This window comes from Streptopelia decaocto (assembly GCF_964273445.1).
Source record: "Streptopelia decaocto genome assembly, chromosome: 14".
Classification (NCBI taxonomy): Eukaryota; Metazoa; Chordata; class Aves; order Columbiformes; family Columbidae; genus Streptopelia; species Streptopelia decaocto.
In genome coordinates, this window is record NC_138669.1 from 9,509,372 (window position 1) to 9,532,763 (window position 23,392).

The 23,392-nt window shown below is 36.0% G+C and overlaps 1 protein-coding gene across 1 annotated transcript in view; it reads left to right on the top strand.

Annotated features, from left to right (window-relative positions):
• Positions 1-23,392, top strand: part of SYCP2 (synaptonemal complex protein 2) — a gene marked incomplete at its 5' end in the record, with an annotated part of 29,701 nt that overhangs the window by 1,662 nt on the left and 4,647 nt on the right. Inside the window, 33 exons of the mRNA XM_082065781.1 lie at positions 1,624-1,745; positions 2,386-2,410; positions 3,322-3,407; positions 4,217-4,305; positions 4,841-4,875; positions 5,473-5,615; positions 5,697-5,749; positions 6,762-6,807; positions 7,027-7,122; positions 7,557-7,617; positions 8,174-8,322; positions 10,837-10,911; positions 11,379-11,531; positions 11,973-12,072; positions 13,272-13,390; positions 14,125-14,220; positions 14,349-14,421; positions 14,527-14,584; positions 15,008-15,129; positions 15,456-15,553; positions 16,082-16,200; positions 16,930-16,960; positions 17,549-17,613; positions 17,721-17,778; positions 18,472-18,527; positions 19,053-19,101; positions 19,221-19,395; positions 19,783-19,853; positions 20,569-20,790; positions 21,313-21,493; positions 21,926-22,176; positions 22,294-22,464; positions 23,247-23,337. Coding sequence (XP_081921907.1) covers positions 1,624-1,745; positions 2,386-2,410; positions 3,322-3,407; positions 4,217-4,305; positions 4,841-4,875; positions 5,473-5,615; positions 5,697-5,749; positions 6,762-6,807; positions 7,027-7,122; positions 7,557-7,617; positions 8,174-8,322; positions 10,837-10,911; positions 11,379-11,531; positions 11,973-12,072; positions 13,272-13,390; positions 14,125-14,220; positions 14,349-14,421; positions 14,527-14,584; positions 15,008-15,129; positions 15,456-15,553; positions 16,082-16,200; positions 16,930-16,960; positions 17,549-17,613; positions 17,721-17,778; positions 18,472-18,527; positions 19,053-19,101; positions 19,221-19,395; positions 19,783-19,853; positions 20,569-20,790; positions 21,313-21,493; positions 21,926-22,176; positions 22,294-22,464; positions 23,247-23,337 — 3,339 coding nt within the window. The remainder of the gene's footprint in view (positions 1-1,623; positions 1,746-2,385; positions 2,411-3,321; positions 3,408-4,216; positions 4,306-4,840; positions 4,876-5,472; positions 5,616-5,696; positions 5,750-6,761; positions 6,808-7,026; positions 7,123-7,556; positions 7,618-8,173; positions 8,323-10,836; positions 10,912-11,378; positions 11,532-11,972; positions 12,073-13,271; positions 13,391-14,124; positions 14,221-14,348; positions 14,422-14,526; positions 14,585-15,007; positions 15,130-15,455; positions 15,554-16,081; positions 16,201-16,929; positions 16,961-17,548; positions 17,614-17,720; positions 17,779-18,471; positions 18,528-19,052; positions 19,102-19,220; positions 19,396-19,782; positions 19,854-20,568; positions 20,791-21,312; positions 21,494-21,925; positions 22,177-22,293; positions 22,465-23,246; positions 23,338-23,392) is intronic.

Consider the following 23,392-nt stretch of genomic DNA (forward strand, 5'->3'; position numbering starts at 1 on the left):
CTGGGGCTAAAGTATGCTCAGCAGACTGGTAACTTTGCCACTCTTGTTTTAATCTTTGTAACTCAAAGGGGGATGGGCTTGTAGCTGGGCTTGCATCAGTGGGGCAGCACTCTAGAGTTGATGAAGGCTGGGAGGCCTCCCATACACCTGGGGTAAAATCGGTGTGCTCGGCTTGTTCTCTGAGATGCCTGTACACCAATGCGCATAGCATGGGAAATAAGCAGGAGGAGTTAGAAACCTGTGTTCGGGCAGGAGATTATGACCTGGTGGCAATTATGGAGACATGGTGGGACAGCACACACGACTGGAATGTGGTCATGGGTGGCTATGTCCTTTCCAGGAAAGACAGGCCAGCCAGGCATGGTGGTGGAGTTGCTCTTTACGTGAGAGAGCAAGTACAATGTATTGAGTATTCTCCAGGCACGGATGAGGGGCAAGTTGAGAGTCTGTGGGTGAGAATTAAGGGGCAGGCTGGCAGGGGAGATACTGTTGTGGATGTCTATTATAGGCTACCAGATCAGGGTGAAGAAGTTGATGAGGCCTTCTACAGACAGCTGAGAGCAGCCTTGCAGTCACAGGCACTGGTTGTTGTGGGGGATTTTAACTTCCATGATGTTTGCTGGAAGGACTACTTGGCCAGCCAGCCACAGTTTAGGAGGTTCCTCCAGTGCCTTGACAATAACTTTCTGATACAGAGGGTGGAGGAGCCGACTAGAAGAGGTGCACTGCTGGACCTCATCCTCACTAACAAGGAGGGTCTGGTTGAAGCGGTAAAGGTTGAGGGCTGCCTTGGTTGCAGCGACCATGAGATGGTGGAGTTCAGGATCTCGTGTGGCAGGAACAGAATAGCAAGTAGAATTGCAACCATGGACATCAGCAGGGCAAACTTTGGCCTTTTCAAGCAATTGCTGGGGGAAATCCCATGGGCAAGGCTGCTTGAAGGTAAAGGAGCCCAGGATAGCTGGGTAGTGTTCAGGGACTGCTGCTGCCCGGCACAAGATCAGAGCATCCCGACACGTAGGAAGTCAAAGGAGGGAGCCAGAAGACCTGCGTGGTTAAACAGGGAGCTCCTGGGTAAGCTTAAGTGGAAGAGGAGAGTTTATAGATCATGGAAGGAGGGGCTGGCCACTTGGGAAGAATATAAGGCTGTTGTCAGAGCGTGTAGGGAGGCAACTAGGAAAGCTAAGGCCTCCTAAGAATTAAACCTGGCAAGAGGGGTCAAGGACAACAGAAAGAGCTTTTTCCAATATGTGGCAGATAAAAATAACAGCAGAGGCAATGTAGGCCCACTGATGAACGAGGTGGGTGCCCTGGTGACAGAAGATACAGAGAAGGGAGAGTTACTGAATGCCTTCTTTGTCTACTCTGCCGGAGACTGTCCTGAGGAGCCCCATCCGGCTGAGGCCCCAGAGGAAGTCAGGAAAATGGAGGAGTTTGTCTCGGTTGATGAGGACTGAGTTAGGGAGCAGTTAGGCCATCTGGACATCCATAAATCCATGGGTCCAGATGGGATGCACCCACGGGTGCTGAGGGAGCTGGCTGAGGTCATTGCTGGACCACTCTTTGTATATTTTTACTTAAGTATAGCACAAACTATAGTCCTTTTTCATGCTATTAAAATAGATTTATTTTCCCTTTACATGGTTAGTTGGTTTGAGAAGGTGAAAGGAATTTTGGTCCTTGGAGGAAGTGGAAAGAATGAAATGCTTACAAGTCTGGCTGAAGATTTCTTCAACTTGTTGCTGGTAAAATATACTGATAATAAAATACATAGTGTGTATTTGTGAAAATAATTATTACTAGTCTAGCAACACAATTAGTTTTTAATGGGTCTAGACCCATTAAAAATCCAGTGTGTATTTGTGAAAATAATTATTACTAGTTTAGCAACACACAAACTTTAAAATATGTTTCTATTTAATAACCTTATAAAATGAATGTTACAATGATTTCTGAAATAGATTATTAGGTTTTTAGATAAATAGTTTGCCAGTATTCATACTTGTTTTCTGTTCATGAAATGAAATTTTTTAGAAAAGACAATGTAAGTGTTCAATGAACAAAAAAAATCTCATCTTGTTCTAATTTTGCTTACATAAATTTTTGGTATGCTAATCCCAGGACCCCAACTTTATAAGATATGTAAGTTTTCTGTTAATCAAATTTGTTGTCATTGGGGAAATATTTTCCATAAATTTAACTGAAATATAATTTTATAAAACCACACTTGATATTAGAATAAACTCTTATGTTCTGCATGAAGGATGAAATAATTTTAAAATGCTGAATGTATTTTGATTACTTGCTTTAGGTACATTTTACTTGATTTTTATGTTGTAACATTTAGTATCAAAATTATGTGTTTTCTTTTGGATTTTATTTTAGGCTGTATGTGATAGCGGACCAGAAGGTGAGCTTAAATAAAGCATATGCTAAATACGATAGTTCAAGTGTTCGGAGAGATGCTGAAGTATTAAAATGACTCTTAGTACTTGTGGAACCATCTTGAGGCGATGTAGTTCTGAGAACATGTAATGAGGGCGATACAAAGTTTCTTGATCTAATGTTAATGTGCCACCAGATCTACATGCTTCAGAACCCTTCAGAAAAGGGTTTTATCCTCAAGAGGGCTGTTCTGCACACAAATGGCTGCATTTCGCATTCATGTGAAAAAGGCTTGAGTGTCAACTGTAACTTTGATTGTATAATTTGAGGTTTCCCCACTGACAGATTTCCTTGTAACTTGCTGATGTCAGTAGTAAAAAAGCAGAATAGCCTTTTCAGAAATGGCAGCTGAACCAAGGTTTTTCCTAAAAAGTGTGTTGTTTCTAAACCACTGTCATAGCTCAGCATAGCACATTACTTATTTATTGACCTTGTCACGAATATCACGCTACTCTTACTTTTCAGTATAGCATTAGGGAGAAATTCACTACGGACCATTACACTGCCATGATCAAAATGAGCGATACATTTTCTTGTTCCTGGGAAGATAAAATTCCAGGGTCTGAATTATATGTCGGGAAACTAAGTTATAGAATTGATCCAATTACATCTTAAAAATAATGATCTCATGCCAGGGGACTTCTGCAGTGATGCACAGGAATGGAAACGTCATAAAACACCATATTTACTAGAAACTGAAGTAACTATTCTGTCTTGCATTTAACCACGAAGCTTAAGGTGTTAGTTGTTAAATATTTCCTATGTGGAAAGGGAGGCATCCTGTGTTTTCTTTCCAAGTGAAAATGAATGTTTTTCCAAATGCTGATGACAGGGTACTCTAGAAACTCTTTAAATTCTTTTTTTCTTGTTCATTAGGTAAAATGCAAACACTAGAAAACTTTGTTCTGAGAACATGTACCCTTATCACTGATGTGAGAATTAGTATTTATGTTCAGCAGGAGGTAAACATGCTTCTTTCTAAGTAACAGTTTTCTGGTTAGTGTTTTAATAGACTTTGTGAAGATAGTAACATTATTGTGCAGATGCTACAAGAACAGAGAATATTGTAGTGTTCTAGTATCAGAAGGATGATTTAATGTTTCTCTGGGAATGTTTGTTGTTAATATGGTGGGGTTGTTTGGGGTTTTTTATGTTTGTTTTTCAGATTACTGACCTATAATTTTTGGTGAGAAAGCTGTATAGAAGCGTAGGGAATAATATGTTCTATTACAACTGCTATAAATTGGATTAAGACCGTTGGTTGTAAATTCTTTAGATACTTGCAGGAAATGTGTATACCTTCTAGTATACTGCAAATTTCTCATATTTATTCTAGTGATCTCAGGTTGTCAGGTTTTTTTTTTTCCTTTCTAAAAAAAAAGGAAAAGTTACAAAAAATCTTTTGTAAAGGCTGCAGCCCTTAAATTTGCTCTTAATGCAGATCTAAAGCAGACTAGCTCAGCAATGAACTGCAACAGAGCTCTAGCTTTGAAAGCTTTTAAAGTATATTTAAATCTGCAAATAAGACACATAACCCTTTAAGAACTGATGTTCACATTAAAGCTAATGTAATTTATTGAAATTGACGTAGTTATTTTAAGAAATATCATTTAAGGCCAGATTAGAACTCATTGTCTTTTCTTGTTTTGGAATTATTTAAGCATACTAATTTTGTCAGTGATGTAAAATGTATTACAAGGGGCCAAAAGAAGAATAACTTAAACAACTTATTTTATATTTAGTCTTACTCCCTTTTTTCCACTCTTCTTAGGTAGTAAGAAAACTTAATTTAATGCTTGAAAACACACCTCGAGATGCCCGGAAAAAGCTATTTTCTACAAAGGAAATGTCTCTTGTCATGTAAATAATCTTTAGTATAATTTTTGCATAGCTGGGAAGACAGTTTTTACCAGGGCTGTTTACAATGCATGCAGATTGCTCCCTCTTTAATTTTTGCATTCGCTATTGTGTTGCCAGCGGTAGTGGCTGTGGGCATGTATTCTCGTGTGTTATTCTCCACTATGAGCCTAAATGTACCTCTTTCCCAATCTGGGTTAGGTGGCTTCTCATCCCAGTTGTCTTAAAATAATTAAACTCTTAATTATGTCTGTAAAGCACAGTGAATCAGTCACTGAAGTACAAGCTGTTCACGTTGGGAATTTTTTTTACAGCATTTCAAGAAATTAATAGAATAAAAATTATATATATCTGGTGATTCACTTCCCCAGTAGTACTTTCAGATATCTGTCCTTAGCATAACAGACTTAACCCTTTGGAGTCTTAATAGTTTAGTGCTAGCAGGGTTTCATCTCACACATTAAAAACTTGTAATTTAAGAAACGTCTATGCTTTGTGTTGCTGTTATATTTTGATGAAATGTTGCTTTGCTTGGCAGGAGTGACATGGGGAGGAGAATTTTGGATGCTGGAGGTGAGCATGTGACTTAATAAACAATTTAGTGTGGAGCTTCTTAAAAATTACATGCAGACCCGTTAAAAATCCAGATAAGACATTTAGAAGCTGCAGAATCTTGCGATTACAGTTCTCTGAAAAATATAAATACTGTGTGAAAGCAATCTGCAAACTGGAATGTTGCAGATGTCTGCAGTGTGTAGCTCACTTCTTGAAGTTTTCAGTCCTTTTCTTCTCTAGAATATGTTTTAAAATAGCAAAAGCTCATAAAGAAGTCAGTCTTTGAGGACAGTGAACTGCTAGCCACAGTTAGTAGTGCTATAACTTCTCTCAGTTCAGACTGGTGAAAGTTGTAAACTTCTTATCTCTTGCTTGTGTGCCAAGTGTTGCTTTGACATTCCTTGAAAGTTTGGTTGAAATTTCATTTTGAAACATAAGCTGTTTAGTCATCCTTAGTTCTTTATGTGTACTTTATGGGTTTTGTATTTGGATATAATGTGATAAATAATATGAAACACACAGCACCGCTTATACCAGTTTCCTACGTAATAATTTTTTTTGTCACATCAGTAGTATCTTTAAAACTACTGTTCATGAAAATGTCTTGTGCTGTAGACTATGACCTGCAAGTAGCCATTACGGAAGCTTTATGCAGAATGATATCAGAGAAACAGAGACAAGAACTGGCATGCCAGTGGTTTTCCATGGAGTTTGTGTCCAATGCATTTAAGGAAATTAAAGACTCTGAGTTTGAAACAGTAAGTTGTGTGTTAAAAAGTATTTCCAGGGAGGTAAACTTTTGGTTTACAATTCTTTAAGAAATTTCTATGTTTTAATAGGATTGCAGAAAATTTCTTAACCAGGTGAATGGAATGCTTGGATACAAAAGAAGGTAAAACTTTTCTTTTCTTTTTTTTTTTTTTTAAAGCTAATATTATTTTCCTCTTTGGATTTTATGGCTGTTCACTGGGATTAACCTTGGTATCACAAAAACTGTTTAGGGGAAGCTCTGAATTAAAATAACACAAGCAAATAAGACTGAAATTTAGTAGTTCCTTGACTTTACACCACACCAGAGTTAAGATATTTTTTTTAAATAGTAAAGAAATGGAATGACATCTTTTGGCACACTATCACCCATACTGTTGTCTTCATCAAGATGTTAATTTCATGTAATTCCCATATTTGGAAAAAAGACAAACAGAATGTATGTTTCAGGTTATCACATAACAGCTTGAAGAATCTGTTCACTAAATAAAGAACATTCATTTGAAAAGATTCTTGAACAATATAAAGCATGTGCTACACTTTCCTTAATAAATGTTTATAAGGAACTAGTTTTTATGTTCTATTTAGCGCTGTTGCAAAATCCTGAGATTCTCATTAGTTCAATGAACACCACCTAACAACAGCCAGTAATCTGTTGGAATGTATTCCTTTATTTATTCATTTAGGATATTTACATTGAGATAATGATCAATGAGAATATCTACTAGAGAAATGGGGCACAAAAAAGAAGAGAAAATAAGAGCTTTTTTCTTATCAATATGGTCACATGCTCTGCGTGTTACTTTTCTACATCATGACAGCGAAAAGATTGTCTGATGTGTCTATGTCAGGTGTATATTCAGTTTGAATATCATTCTTAAAATATCAGCATATAAGCTAGAAGTGTGGAGCGTAGTAACAAGAGGTCTAGGTCCACTGCTTTAATTGTGAGGATATCTGAAATTTCATGTTATCTGCTTTGGGAAGAAGTGTAGTCAAGTGACTGCTCTGTTGATTGCTGTGATCCCTTTGTCTCCAAAGGAAACAAGTTTTGTGCTGCAAACACAATCCAGTTGCTGTGTTCAGATTCGCAAAATTCAATTTAGGATACTTGACAAAATATTCTTTCATTACAGGGTTTTTACATATCCGTGTTTATCAGCAGCTCTTGATAAATATGAGGTAAGTTACAGGATTAATGATATATCCACACATTTTCATTCATGCAGCTGAAGAATTTCTTTGCCTTCTGGTTAAGAAAAAAATAAGGATGAAGTAAGAAATTTTCTTTTTTCATGAGTATACAGCTGTGCATGTATTTCTAAGTTTGTCAGACTGTAACACAAAGCCTGGTAGATGGAATAAATCGTTGCTTTCAGTTCTTCTTTTTTTTTTTTTTAGCTACAGATACCATTGGATGAAAATCTTGAAGAATTTTGGATTGATTTCAATGTTGGTAGCAGAAGCATATCTTTCTATGTGGCAGCAGAGGATGCAGTAAGCTAATTTTTGTCTGTCATACCAAATTGTCCTGAGGGAGTAGATACAATTTTCAAGTGTATCTGTGGAAGTTATATGTCCATCTATAGTGTGAAGGGGGAAAAATTGTAATCGAGATTTGCCGTACATATTTAGATCAAATCATTTCAATGTAACAACTTTCTAATACTGTTTGTGAGCAGTTTAGCATAGGCACAGGTCAACAAGAAGCCATTTACAAAATTCCAGTTATGATTCTTGTAGATGAGTCTCAGTTGTTCAGATTAATCTCTCTACCAAAGCTCTTCTGAAATATCCTTTGTTGTTATAAATGAAGCATATGTCCCTTGTCACTCCTTGTAAGAGGGGATTTAAAAGGTGAAAATCACTTCATTTAATTGAAGTATGATGCTTTTCTATTTTTTAAAAAAATCTGTATTTTTTCATATAAGGATCATCAGTGGGAAACAGTCATTATACCAGAAGAAGAGGTAGAGTTGTACAGCCTTGAAGGTATTGGCACTCAAAAATGTGACCTTTTGTTACACACTAACTTGGATTTTCAAATTGATTAATCTTAAAGTGCTGACTCAGTTCTCAGCAAAGCAAAATTCCTACTTAAAGTATTGTAGGTACTGTTTTTATCAGGACTAAAATTGTCCTGCAGTCACATTTGCATTTTAGGCATGCAGGTGTGATTTTATTAAAATAATTTCAAAATAATGTCTTATAGTTCCTTCAGTGCAAAATATGGCATAAGACAATGACATTTAATAATGTTCCTATTAAACTAGTTTGAATAGTTTCATAAATATCTATGATTTGCATCTATAGTAAAGAAACTTCAAAGGAAATTCTACAGGCTAATAGGCAGAAGTAGTATTTCTAAAAGATGGAATCTTGAATTGTTTCACTAATAAAATTTATTGTAGGTTACAGTGAGTTAAATAAAATAAACATCTTAATAGCTGAACTGAAGAATACAAATAAGTTTCATATATTAACAAGCATTATATGAGGTGTTGTTAAATTGTAATGAAACTACTCTTCACATTTTGGTTTTGCACAGAAAAAGATTCGAAGAAATTATTAACAATAGATCTAAAAAGCCCAATGAATGTGGGTACTCAAGAAGGAGAGAAAATTTTTTTATATTTTGATTCTATCTTGGAAATCAAAGATGTAATGGGAAAGATTTATGGATTAAGTAAATGTAAGGTAAGATTTAAACACATTTTCAAATAGTTTTTGTTTGATTCAAAATAATTGTCTCACTGCCTTATAAATGTTGTAATAGCTGTGATTATTGGTATCTATTTATACCAAGAGTTTCTGATTAAGATCACAACAGAATAGCATTTCTTCCATACTATGTTAAGCTTTGGTAAAGATGCCTAATAAGATTTAAAATTAATTACAACCAAAATTAACTAGCTAGAAAGAGTTTATAGATCATGGAAGGAGAGGCTGGCCACTTGGGGAGAATATAAGGCTGTTGTCAGAGGGTGTAGGGAGGCACCTAGGAAAGCTAAGGCCTCCTTAGAATTAAACCTGGTGAGAGTGGTCAAGGACAACAGAAAGAGCTTTTTCCAATATGTGGCAGATAAAAATAACAGCAGAGGCAATGTAGGCCCACTGATGAACGAGGTGGGTGCCCTGGTGACAGAAGATACAGAGAAGCGAGAGTTACTGAATGCCGCCTTTGTCTACTCTGCCGGAGACTGTCCTGAGGAGCCCCATCCTGCTGAGGCCCCAGAGGAAGTCAGGAAAATGGAGGAGTTTGCCTCAGTTGATGAGGACTGAGTTAGGGAGCAGTTAGGCCATCTGGACATCCATAAATCCATGGGTCCAGATGGGATGCACCCACAGGTGCTGAGGGAGCTGGCTGAGGTCATTGCTGGACCATTCTCCATCATCTTTGCCAAGTCTTGGGAAATGGGAGAGGTGCCTGAGGAGTGGAGGAAAGCAAATGTCACTCCAGTCTTCAAAAAGGGCAAGAAGGAGGACCTGGGTACCTGTAGACCAGTCAGCCTCACCTCCATCCCTGGGAAACTGATGGAACGACTTATCCTTGGTGCCATCTCAAGGCATATCAGGGATAAGAGGGTCATTAGGGGCAGTCAGCATGGCTTCACCAAGGGGAAGTCGTGCTTGACCAACCTCATTGACTTTTGTGAGGACATAACAAGGTGGATGGATGATGGCAGAGCAGTGGATGTGGTCTACCTTGACTTCAGCAAAGCATTTGACACAGTCTCCCACAGCATCCTTACCTTAAGGTAGTGCGGTCTGGATGATGGGGTAGTGAGGTGGACTGTGAACTGGCTGAAGGGAAGAGGCCACAGAGTCGTGGTCAATGGGGCAGAGTCCAGTTGGAGGCCTGTATCCAGTGCAGTGCCTCAAGGGTCAGTACTGGGACCGGTATTACTCCATATACTCATCAATGATTTAGACGAGGGAACAGAGTGCACTATCAGCAAGTTTGCTGATGACACCAAGCTGGGAGGAGTGGCTGACATGCCAGAAGGCTGTGCTGCCATCCAGAGACCTGGACAGGCTGGAGAGTTGGGCGGGGGAAAATGTAATGAAATATAACAAGGGAAAGTGTAGTCTCTTGCATCTGGGTAGGAACAGCCCCAGGTTCCAGTATAAGTTGGGGAATGACCTATTAGAGAGCAACATAGGGAAAAGGGACCTGGGGGTCCTCGTGGACAGCAGGATGACCATGAGCCAGCACTGGGCCCTTGTGGCCAGGAAGGCCAATGGCATCCTGGGGTGGATTAGAATGGGGGTGGTTAGTAGGTCAGAGAGGTTCTCCTTCCCTTCTACTCTGCCCTAGTGAGACCACATCTGGAATATTGTGTCCTGATCTGGGCCCCTCAGTTCCAGAAGGACAGGGAACTGCTGGAGAGAGTCCAGCACAGGGCAACAAAGATGAAGGGAGTGGAGCACCTCCCTTATGAGGAAAGGCTGATGGAGTTGGGTCTCTTTAGCTTGGAGGAGAGGAGACTGAGGGGTAACCTCATTAATGTTTACAAATATATAAAAGGTGAGTGTCACAAGGATGGAGCCAAGCTCTTCTAGGTGACAACCAATGATAGGACAAGGGGTAATGGGTTCAAACTGGAACACAAGAGGTTCCACTTAAATTTGAGAAGAAACTTCTTCTCAGTGAGGGTAACAGAACACTGGAATACACCGCCCAGAGGGGTTGTGGAGTCTCCTACTCTGGAGACATTCAAAACCTGCCTGGACACCTTCCTGTGTAACCTCATCTGGGTGTTCCTGCTCTGGGAGGGGGATTGGACTGGATGGTCTTTCGAAGTCCCTTCCAATCCCTAACACTCTGTAATTCTGTGATAGCTTAATGTCAAGTTTTGCATATGTAATTTTCCAGAAATACAAGAGCTGGATGCTGACAATTATTAAGTCTTTCAGAATGATTCATTAGCTATCCCATTTTGCTGTACATGGGCCACTCTTATGAATTTACTCATTTAGTAAAAAAATTTTAGCAAGCTGTAGCTTATTCCTTACTGCTTGTAACAAACTGCTTTGCTCCAAACTCTGAATGACTGAGAAACTCATGAGGAGTGTAACAGGTATGAGCTTGTAGAATCTATTTTCCCTTATAACCTGATTTCAGACACTTAGAATCTCTGACTTTCTGTTTCTTGTTTTAAAAAAATGAGCAAAGTGTATATTTTACATAGATGGTTACTCATTTTGTAGGGCTTTAGTAAGAAGCAGTTTTCATCAGTTGCCAAAACAACTGTACATGTCGTCTTTGATGAAAGCGGATCACAGGTATTTTACTTCGGTGTACTGAGGTGGTTGTTTTCTTTTTTTTTAAATGTATAATCTGGTAATTATTTGTTCATGATCATTCACCATAAAAACAAGGACTTTTAAAATGTCAGTATGTGAAGATAACTCTAAAACCAGTTAAGTGATTTCTAGTACAGCATGTATGTATTGTATACTTGGGTAGAAAATGGTATTAATATCCAAATCATAGAATACTTCAGACAAATATACACAGGGGAAGTTCTTTTCTGTGAATTGTGATCTGGTAACCCATCCTTGTTAGTGAAAATAACAGGTAGAATGCTTTTCAAACTAAAAGTACATGAGCTCTGCAGTTTATAAGAATCTACAGGAAGAAATGTGTAACTTAGGATGAAGAAGTTGCTCTGTGTGTATTTTATAAAATATTTGGATTTTATTATGTGTTGTATTTCTCCATTTTTTTTTAAATCCAAAATATTATATAGGTTCTGGTACCAGAAAGTCAGTTGTCACCATGTTTGGAAGAAAAATCTGAAGAGGAGAAACTCCCCAAGTACAAAACCCAACAACTTCCTGGAACTTTGAGGACTCCGAATAAAAATAACAATCAAGAAAAAAGCAGAGATGGCTCCTCCAAGGTTAGTAGGATTGTCAAAACAGAAAAGAGCACATCAAAAAGACAATTCAGTTTAAATATTTATCATAATTTATAATATAAAACCTCTGTTATTTTGCAGTTGGAATATAATTAATAATAATCTTGGGAATCATCTTGATTACTTCGATTGTTAACAAGGGACAGAATTTGTCTGTGCTTTATTGACTAAATTTAGAAAACAACAGTCACTGATCTCTGTTTAAAAACAGTAGTTTTAAGTGTAATGTAATTCAAGTATTTCAGTGAACTTTCTCTAAAAAGGAAACTGCATAAGAATCACAGTACATTGATGTGTGCAGCAATAGCAATTGATGATCCAATTATAGAAAGTGTTAAAAGCATCTAAAAAATAATTTTCTAAAATCTTGTGTTGTCATTCTTAAATCTGTGTGTGATAGTCAACTCTTTTCTGTTCCTCAAGAAAACTAGATCTTGTAAAAGGAAAGTGTCTGAAGCATCTGTACTTATTCCTGGAACCACAAGATTTTCCACAAGGAGTCCACTTGAATTTATTAGCACATGTAAGTGTACAAGTACTTTCAGGGTAAAAATATGTTATAAATCATCTTTTAAATACAAGCATGAACTGTGATCCTTTGCAGAGGTGGAAATGAAAATTAGACTTTATAACATCTCCTTAGCAGGTGCTTTAAACTTGACATTTTTAAACTAGGCCTCTTGCTACTGGTCATAGACATGATGCAGGATAGTAGCTGCGTGTGCATTCTAAACAGGTGAAGGCCACATATTGGTTTTACTGCTACTGTCAGTCAGCTGGTTGTGCTGCAGCAAGCTGAGAAGTCAGCAATTAATTAGAAAACCTAAAACATACGTGTTTTATCATCTCCTTAAATCTCTTGGTTTAAAGAGTTCTCAGCAGTTTGTGCCTTTATAGCAGTTGCAGTGGAAAATCAGCTTTCTCTGACATGTACATCTGTCACTTGCATTTTACATCTAGAACCTGCATGTGTTTCTTCAAGGGGAAGTTGATGAGGTGGCTGGTGAGCAAGGCAGGATCCATTGAAAGTTTGAGTCACAGGTCCAGTGCTACTGATGCTTACATCAGAAGTGCTTCGTAGAGACTTTATCACAAATAGGAGTCATCACTTTCCTCCTAATGGTCTTACCGTAACAGATATTTAATACTTTCTGCAAGGGAAAGATTTGTAAGACAATGACCAGTAGAGATTGGAGATACAACTAGTGGCAGAACAGCATGACTAACAAACTTAATTTTTTTTTACTTTAACTGTCCCAAGTGCATCAGTAGCCTCAGTTATGTATATCCATGTATGGTGTAGAAATCAGGAGTAACAGAGGCTGGAAAAGAAAGCATTTTCAAATTAGGATGGAACAAGATGAAAACTTTTCTAACTTTTTATTTGGAACTTAATGACACAGTGTATTCCAGCAAAAATACATTACGGCGAAATCTTTAAATAGGCGACCAACTCTTTTCTCCAGAGCCAGGCTGTAAAAAGCATTGCTTGCCTCCAGACATCCACAGTCTCTGGGCTTGTTAACCTCCATGTCACTTAATTGAAATCATTAGAATTATAGAATGTACATAATGAGTTGATATAAAGACTAGTCAGCTTTCCTACAGTTTATGGAATAGATGTGATCATAGGCAAGACTCCTCCTATTTTTTTCACAGACAGCACAGTAATTGTAATAGCAGAAACGGTAGGATTCTAACAGGTCTGTGTTTTGTTTTCAGCCACTCCGTCTAAAGGGCGATTTAAATTACCATTGGAAATGATGAGCTCTGCTGAAAGGTCTAACAATAATGCAGTAAATGAGACCAGAACAAAGAATTTCTATCAAGAGCCTACTGGAGTATGCATGTCATTTGTAGCTAAGTCTTTTATTTAAAAGTAACATTTATTTCTAATTTGTTCCTAATTCATATTTTAAAGAGCTGGGGTTTTGCAGTCAGCAACTCATTTTAGAAAATAGTGTGTTTTACTTTATTGCATAATGTCATCTTGTCCTCTGGATTTCAGGATTAATATGTCTAAGTTCAGACTGCACTGTTACAAAATAAGCCAAGATTTGCATTCAGTCACCAGTTCTGACCCTAGAGTTAACTCACCACCGTTCTTCCTTTGTCTGTAATATGAGAACAGTGTATGCGGTGAATCTCAAATTAATTGTGCAGTGTTTGAAATACTCTTAAATATGTTCAGCTATAGTTGTCCAATGTTAATGTCGTCAGGTTATAGCATTTATAGCATTGGCTTTAGTGTATTTGGGATTAGGCATTCACTAAAATCAACCAAAACTACATAACTTGTCACTGAACTGCTGTTTGAGTGTATGTATTTTGTTCCAGTTGAACAAAGATTTCAAAGTAACATTTCTATTTTATTTGTGGTACTAAATGTCTTTCTGGGTCAGATTCAGACCAAATCCCAGACTGTGGGATTCTGAAGCATCTTTTTGCTTTAGAAAAAGGCTTTAATATATAGAATGTGTAGTTTAGAATATTACAAGCATTACTTTCTAGGAGAATTTTACTTATTTTGTCTTTATGGATTGTAATTGTCAGTGTTACTTCTTATGCTTTTTAGAGTGGCCAAAGATGTAAACAAGGCAATGAACTCTGTGAAACAGAACAGAAGCTCAGGAAGTCAAATAATAGAAAAGAGACGAAACTACCTGAAAAGGTACTGTAATCTCCTTCTATCATATGAAAAAATAATTTCATATTTTATTAGGGAAAGTACAAGTTTATGAGGCTACACTCTTTATAGTCCTGTGCTAATATTTTCTTTGGGGTGTTATCCCATTGTAGCAAATGTATGCTGAAGAAGTTTTCAAAATGGTGCAAGAGACAGAAATTGAGACCATACAAAAGCAAACTTCAGGCAAGTAATTCTACAAGTGTTGATAGTCCTTACTTTTAAAATTATTTTAATTTTTTCCCATTTCTTTTGCAATAATAATTGATACCAAATTAATGTCTCATTCAGATGAAATGCTAGATATTGTTCCTGATTCTCAACCAGTAGAGAGAAACAACAGACCTTTGTAAGTACTGGAAAAGAATACCAAGTCACTGTTGTCACTCACTTTGATAAGAATGTTTTCAATTATTGCCAGAATTTCTTTTGAGGTGATATGATCTTTTGAGGTCCCTTCCAATCCCTAACGTTCTGTGATTCTGTAACTGTGCTGTAAAAAATAGATTTGACATACCACAGAGCTACCAGAGTTCAAGCTTTAGTGATGCTCGTAGGATATTGTTGACTTAAAAATACATGATTTTTCTGAAGGTTTGCCATTTTACAATGTGTTGGTTAATTGAACAATGGTAGCAGACTTACGTATCAGTGTAAAATGGGTTGAGATCTATAAGATGTCACTATTTTGCTATTTTATGATGCATATTTATTGTAGTTAAGACTCACCTTCTGCAGTTCACTGGTAATAAGATTTCATTATCTTTGTTAGGCTGTCTGATCTTCTGGAGAGCTCTTTTGATAAAAGCAAAACATGTAAAAAAAGAGCATGCTCTGTTCCTCAGAAGAATATAACAACTGGTGACAAGCAAAAGCTAAATCCATCATTGGCATGTACGTCCCATCCAGGTTATTTATGTTCACGCTTTGTTAACTGTTAGTGTTAAAAATGTTTCAGATGACTTCTTAACCTAGAGCCATGCTTTGTTCCCCCTTGTATTAGTTTCCATTGTTAAGGAAAGAGCTGTGAAACAAAAAGCTTTCTGTTAAATTTTTTGAGAAGAAACTCAAGAAAACTAAATTGATACCATGAGGGAAGAAAACTGCAGAATACTTAGTGGACAGTCAGAGTGTTAATCATTTGAAACAGAAACTATTAAGTACAGAAGGGAAAAATATTTGAACTACTACTGAAACATCGTTTAAAACATTTCTTTCAGCTAGAGTGTCTGAAACATCTTTGCATCCTGGTTTTGCAAAAGAGGAAACTGACATTCTCTTGAGAAAAGAGACCACAAATCCAAACCAATCAAAGACGGTGAGTTTCTTACCTTTGTTTCTTTGACTTGCAATTAAGAGAACTGTCAAATTTTCAGTCTTTTAGAATTTGTATTTTACTTTCATTTAGTCACAAACTTATTTTTAGTTGACTTTCCACTAATACAAAATAAATAAAATAATGTCAGCTTCGCTTTTTTACTGTTTCAGTATAACTTAAGATTAGTTTACACTGGATTTCTTTTAGAAAATAATATTTTTTAAAAATAATTCTTAAATAAGCTCCAACTTGTGCTCTCATACACTTCTCATTCACTTTTAAATGTTATTTCACACAAAACCACAACATTTAAAAGCAAATGTCTGCTAAACTGATGTTTTATTGCTCATTGTTTGGGTAATGCAAGGGAAAATGGGGCTTCAAAGGGATGTGATTTAGTACATCCAGATGACATTAAATGAAGTTCAGGTAATTGTTGGGCACCTGTAGTTCTGTTTGCAGCTCTGCCCTTCTGTTGAGTCTGTCCAAAGTTGAGCCTTAAACTCTTTTTTTTTTTTTTATTAATAGAAAACAAAGTTTAAAGAAATTACAGATGCAACAAAATCACTAATTAATAAAATCAGTGACAGATACAAAATAAACACTGATGAAAAAAGCAAAGCCAGAAATTCCTTGGGTTTTAACAGGTATGATGTGAACTATTGTTTGCTTATTCTCTTTGTGTACGTGCATTTGTTTGTGATCTGCTCCTTTGCCTACAGTTGTTTCACGTGCTGCTTTCACCTGAATTGTTTGTTCACTTCTGGTAAAATCTGTGGTATTGAAAAGTAGGAGACGAGTCGTGGAATAGTTCAGTAGCTGAAATAACTACAAGGGCTGTTAGAACTCTGTTCAGTGGTCTTTCACTAATTCATTGACATATTTTGTGGAGAGAGTTTTAACTGGAAGAGTTCATGAGAGTGTTGGGTGTCATCCTAGTCTGGGGTCCACACCTCTATTCAGTCATCAATTTTTTTTGTTATCTAAAGTTCCTAGTTGTATCTTCCTGAAAGAATTGACTGTTAGAGTTTAACAAATTCTTAAATAAGAAAATCAGTTGTACCTTGCTGGAACTGCTGCTTGGAGATACACTTGACATGTAATTACATGCTCTGCATGTTTGATTGTGACTGGATGACAAAGGACTGGAATAGTTTGAGCTACATCACCTTTTAAACCTTTTGGATGGGGACTTGGAAATTCAAGGGGCTGATCTGCACAAAAATGAAAGGGGCTGATCTATTTTAATCCACATGGGTTTGCATGTAATTGCCTGAATAAACTTGTTGTGTTTGATAAGGCCTTTATTTATCTAAGCGATATTCTAATGCATATTTTCTAATTAGCATTTAACAAAATGTATCCTTATTTTTTAGGTCACATTTAAATAAATCCTTTGTCTCTAAGGTAACATTATGCTTTTGTTGGATTTTTCTTCATATCAGATGTATATACACATGTGGTGGTAGCTAGCAGATGTAAAAGCAAAATTCACGAGTATTACTGATTGTTAAATATCTGTAGATGTTAATGTTCATTATGCATTGACTGTATATACTTAAAATACTTTTTTGTGTATTTACTTATGTCGAATAATATTTTTACAGGCAACTATCAGCCAGTGAAACCCAAATTAATTTCTGTTTACATATTATGTAATTGAATATTTTCCTTTTGAACAAAGCATTGGTAAATATTTAGAATAAAAATATTGTAGTAAATGATGTTATAGAATCCTTAAATGACATATAGCCAGGACACAGAAATTAGTCTTAATGTTTGTGGTGAAAAAAGTGCTGAGGTTTTATTGATATCCTTAAAGGATAAATTCTAAAAGGTTTAGTTTCTACTGGCTCTTGTCCCCATTTTGCCATATTGTACTGTTGCTAATCAAGTCTGAGCAGCTGCCATATGATTGTAATGTATTTTGAGATTACAGTGTGTATGAATGCACAGTCCCAATTTGACATGAATTAACTTTTTATTTACATATAGGAAGAAACCAAGGATAGAAACACAAAAACCACTACTAGTCTCAATATAACTCCTGGTAATGTCGTGTAAGTAGTTAAAACCTTTTCAAACAAAATTTCTAATTAGCCATACCTAACTTTGTGAAATGTTCATTAATTCAGTCACCAAATTGATCTCTGTGTCTGTTTGACAGGGATGATGTCTACAACTTTAACATCAGTGGGTTTGATGAGCCTACAATAAAGCTTGGAGTAAGAATATAACTGAAACTGATATGTTATGAATAGAATATAAAGGAGCTCAGTCAGATTATGTCTACTGAAAGTATAGTTAACGTCTAAAAATTCAAATTATATCACTGAACTAAGGGGGGAAAGAAGTTTGCCATGTAAATACTTCCATCACTTTCAAATGTATAATGATAGATGCTGTCCTAGGGTTCTGGCCCCTTAAAGCTATTATTATGTTTTCCTTAATTAAGAATAGAAGTTTGCTAGGAGTATCATTATCTTTAAACGTATCCTATTATCCTGAAAGCATTATTGCCTTCCTTCCAATCCTCATTATAAAGACATCTTTGCCCATGTGTTTGAGTAAAAAGAAAGTCTAACTAAGATAAAAGCAAAAGACAACAAAAGATTGTTTTGCTTCTTATGGCTCAGAGAAGCCCACTGAATTGGTGAAGGCAGCGAAGCAAGTGGAGGAAAAGTAAGGTGTTAGTTTGAGATACTGACAGCTTCAGTCAGTTCTCAATGGTTTTAACTGTCAGCTCTGTTGTTAAATAATTTCTAAGATAGAAATCAATCAACATAACTTAATTGATGAACATAAAAACTGAGCAAAAAAGCCCATAGATGTTACTGTCTGGTGGCTTGTTTAATTTTGTTTAAATTGTATAACTAATGAAAACTTTCATTTGTTCCTTACTTTTCTTACGTTTTTAGATCCAAGCATCATATGATACTGAACTGAGTGTTCGTACAAATCTGAACAAAAAAGGGTAGGGGTGTTATATTGCTTCCTTCTCTTCTGGTTATCATCAAGAATAGTACTGTGTGCATTCTCCAGTGTTCTGTCATGAAAATCCAGGGAATGTAGGCATGACAATATTTCTCGACTGTGTTGTTTTTTTCAAGCAGTAATCATAGCTGCTGTGATCTCAGCCATTTCATGGTTTTCCTTTGGGAAGCTGATAAAAGGAAAGAATGTGTTTCATGAAGAAAACAAATTTGGTTCTCTTCTTGGAACACTATGGGGATATAAACTTCTGAATAGAGGGGGGGTAGTTTTTTGTTGATGGTCAGCCTGCAAAGGGACGTATTGTTACTGTGTGTTCTTACTGATCATTAGAAAATATGCACATCCTTTAGGGTTTAAGGTAAATGGGTATTTCCAAAACGGATGTGAAAACAAAAGATATGTTTGTTTGAATCCTTAATCTGCATATCACATGAATAGTAGAAGCATTTAGAATAAATATGTTTAAATGTATTGTTTAAAGATGTTCTTTCTTTTTCTAATTAAGGAATGCAGATGATAGTAAAACTAGCACAGAAGTGAAAGGAAAAAAAAAAGTAAGGCTGATTTTTGTGGATCAGTATATCTTGTCTTCTTGCTTTTGAATACCAATAATGGAAGTAAAAGGTACATTAAAAGTAAATCAATTACTTGACAACTTTTTTGCTTTTTGTAGACTAGAAACAATCAAAACAAGAAGCATCTCTTCAGTGACACAGACACAGAATACAGAGGTGATGACAGCAAGACAGACGTTAGTTGGCTACATGAATCAAATCGAAAACCTAAAGCCCAGTTAATTGATTACAGCAGAAATAAAAACTTAGGGAAACCAATAAGCACAGACAAAAGTAAGAATTTTTTTTAAATTTCTTAAGTATGCTGCTATAAGTTTGTCCATAGATATTAACTGCACAGCACGTAATGTGCTGTGTTGCAGATACAATATGTTGTTGTTGTCTTATTTCCAACCATAATGAGTTTTCAGGTTAGTTCTAGTCATTTATAAATGTTAATTTCCAAAAAGTCTGTATTTTAACGTGGAAAATCATTGGAGGATGAGACGGGCAAAGGTTGTCAACAAAAAACCTTTGGCTTTTTAAAATAATGTGCTGAAGGCTGTTTACCGAATCAGGAAGTTTACTGGCATAAACGTGATTCTATGATTGGACTGATAAAAGCCTAAAATGCCAAATATTTATATATTTTGCTGATTTTTCTAACTTTATGTATTGTAGCAGCAGATAAATTTTCTGCACCTGCTTGCCACGTGGATAAACCTAAAGGCAAAAGTGCAAATAAGAAAAAGGTAAATGTAAATTTGTAACTAGGCTTGTTATACATACTTAAAATGTTTCTCACTAGAGAAACTGTTTTTAAATATTTTTTCATAAATATGTGCCATTTCTCCATGCTTATTTCAAGATCATTTGTTAAATATAGTTTGTTCTTTACAGATTCTCTATTGTTTGTATATTGTCTTTAGTTAATATTTCAGGCATAGCATGAGCTGTGAGTTAGAATGCTTATTACATATGCTCTACTCTATTGCTGAACATGAACTGCTATGGAGAGAGAGTGGCACTAGTTCTGATGTAGAAGGGAGACAGAGAGAAAAGCAGATGGATTCTGCTCTAGTTGCTGAGGTAGTCAGGTCAGGGTGATGGTGAAGGAAACTCGTTCCTGCTCTCTATGCAGGCTTTTGTTTTATTTCAAGCCAGCTTGAGAGTAAGCTTTGGAAACCCAGTGCAGCTTTGCTGTAGTTCAAAGCTGGCATGTATTTTGCCCCTTCACCTTTTTGACCCTTACATTCCTGACTTGACTGTGCCTTATCTACAGTGAAAATTTTCTTCCCAAGATGGTTAGGCTGGTGATTGGACTTGCTGAGCTTTGGTATAGTTAAAATTTTTAGTTGTTTTGAAATAATGGAGGTCAAGTAATTAAATGAAGTTACCTGCCTTTTATTCTTATGTATTTATTAATCATTCTGATATAAACTGAAGATGTTTTTTATTCTTTCAAAGGTAAACAAAAGTAAAAAACAGAATACAACAACTGTTGAAACAATAGAACAAACCACCAGACAAAAACGACCTCGAAGAGCAGCATTAGCAAAAAATTACAAAGAGCCTTCCAGTTCAGAGTCAGAGAGTGAAAGGCAATCTTCAGCATGCGCCTCTGAAGAGGAGAAATCAAAACGACAGGTATACAGTTGCACCTCAAAAGAGGACAAATCAAAAATGCAGGTATACAGTTGCACTTTATTCTTAAAAATCTACTTCTACAAGATTTTTTGAAATCAACTCTGGTCTACTTTGTACTTAGTACTGCTGAATTTTAAGTGCCCAATATGAACAAGTTGAAATGAATTTTACTTATTATTTCTAGTAGTGTCCCTTTTTAAGATTAATTCATAAGCTCTTTTTAGTAACTTAAGCAATGACATTGTGTGCTAAAACATTTTTATTCTTTTAGCATAACAATGTATATGGATAGGTCTGCAAACTTCATTGAATAAATCCTGAAGCATCAGTAGTTGCCTCCAGTAGTTAAGAAGTTCATAAGAGTAGAAATTTGGGTGTTGAATTAAACAAATCTAATGCTTATTGGTCTTAGAACACCTGATATGCTTCTGAATTTAAATACTTCTAATGATGTTCCTTTTTGGACCTTCTGCTTGTTCAATGGTGTGTATTCTCTTTACCCTCATATGTATAGACTTCTGTATGTTTACAAATAATGTTTATATAAACTTTGTATTTTAATAGAAACATATGAATGGGAAAAACAAGGATGTTTATCAGCAAAAAGAACTCCAGAATATTGTGTCTGTGGAGCCCAGGGGAGTGGCTGAGTATGTACATAAAGCAAAATCAGAGGATTCTGCAGAACAAATGGATATTGAAATTCCTTCATCTGAGAGCCCTGCATCTCTTGAGGCAATGAGATGTAGGTATTTTGACTTTTAATTTATAGCAATACTGTATCAGAAGTTGGAGGTTAAATGAGGATTATAACAGTAGTACAATTTTACATTTATTTCATGCTTTTACAATAAGAGATATCCCTCAATTCAGTGTGTACCACGTAATTTAAGGAAGTATATTAATATGTCACTAACACTTTTATAGGTTGGTGCAGTTATTTGACATCAGCAGAATATACAAGTGCAATATGTGTTAGAATGAATCTGGTAACCACTAAAATAGTGTGGAAAGTGCAAAAAAGCAAGTGTGGCAAGTCATATACCAGCACTTAAAGTAAAATTCCACGTCTGAGACTTGCAAATACCTTGAGTTGGAGAAGTTAGCAATATGGGGCTTTAACTTACCTTTTTAAACTTTCATGCCACGTGCTGAGAGTTAAGTAACTGTTTTCTAGGTGCCGAAAGAATATCAGAAGGAGATGTTACTCAAGAACATGCTTACAGTGAAAGATCATTTAATCTTCAGGAGTCAACACCAGAAAAAGAGGAAATGTTAAACTTTGAGAAAGAAGTATCTCCCGATAATTTCCATCCACAAAAAAAGAATATTCCAAGTATACGCCTAAATCAGTCCTCTGAGATGACTGTTAAAAAATTAACATTTGGGAATAAAAGTTTCTCACCGGTTTTAACCGAAGCATCTTTGGTAAGAATATTGAAGTTGCTTTGCAGTTACTTGAACTGAAATTGTTCCATTCAGCTGCCAACAGTTCTATGCTTTTGTACATCTCCTTTCAATATCTTTTTTTTTGTTAATGTGTAGCTCAGCTTAACAACGTGCAAAACTGTCAGTGGAAAACATGCAAAGGGATCTGTATCTGAAACACGTGATAATAATGAAGATTTAAGTTTCAGACATTGCTTTTCAGACACATTTTCTATTAAAGGAAAACTGCAACATATCACTGAGCCTATCACCCGAAGTAAAGAAGAGGTATGTTACAAATCCTTTGCTCTTCAGAAGAGAGCTGCAGCTTTTCATCTATTTTATCTGCTTTACAGATGGTGAGGTTTAAGGGAAATGCATCTTTCTTAACGCTAAACCCTATATGTAGTGTTTACTTGTGACCTGCTTGGAAAATGCTGCTAGTTAGTTTTCAAATATTTGAGATAATTTAGGGAATTGTTTATCATATGGCTACAAGGAAAGAATTGTGTCCCAAGAAGATCAGTTATGGTTAGTGTGTTAAAAAATAACAGGGAGTAAATATTGTCGTCTTTACTTTCAATAAAAAAAAGTGATTTTTCACAAATTAAAGTATTATGATATCTGCATGGAAAAAATCTAGAGGTGAGGAAGCGCTCTCATAGTTTTGGCATTAATGTACTTCTCAATATAACAACTATAGTAGCATTGGCAAATAAACCAAAGCCACTGAATACCTTCAAATCACTTCTTGTAAGTACTTTTTCTGGTGAAAAACCACTAATGACTCCTTTAAGAAATAATTTTGTTTGTATTCTGTTGCAAGAAACAGTTGGACCTTATCAGTCATTTGACTTATTGCTACCATTAATTATTAATGTGGTGAATAATTTGTTTATTCTTTCATCTAGCGAGACCTAGTAGCAATTCATGGAGTAATATTTTTTTCATACTATGGTTGTGTTTATGTCCCTAATATAATGAAAAGCAATGTAAGGGTGGATTTCTGATGAAGACTTCTAAAAGTGCTTCCATTTGGAAACTAATAAATGAATGACTTGACTCTTTAGGATTGTGTTCCACCATCTCCATCGTCTGTTTCCAGTGGAAGTAAAGCACAGTCTTGGAGTGAAGAACCTCGTGGCCCCATACATGAGTCAGGTACAAACATTTAACTTAAAGCAAAAGACTTTCTGTGTGTCTCTGTGAAGGTTAA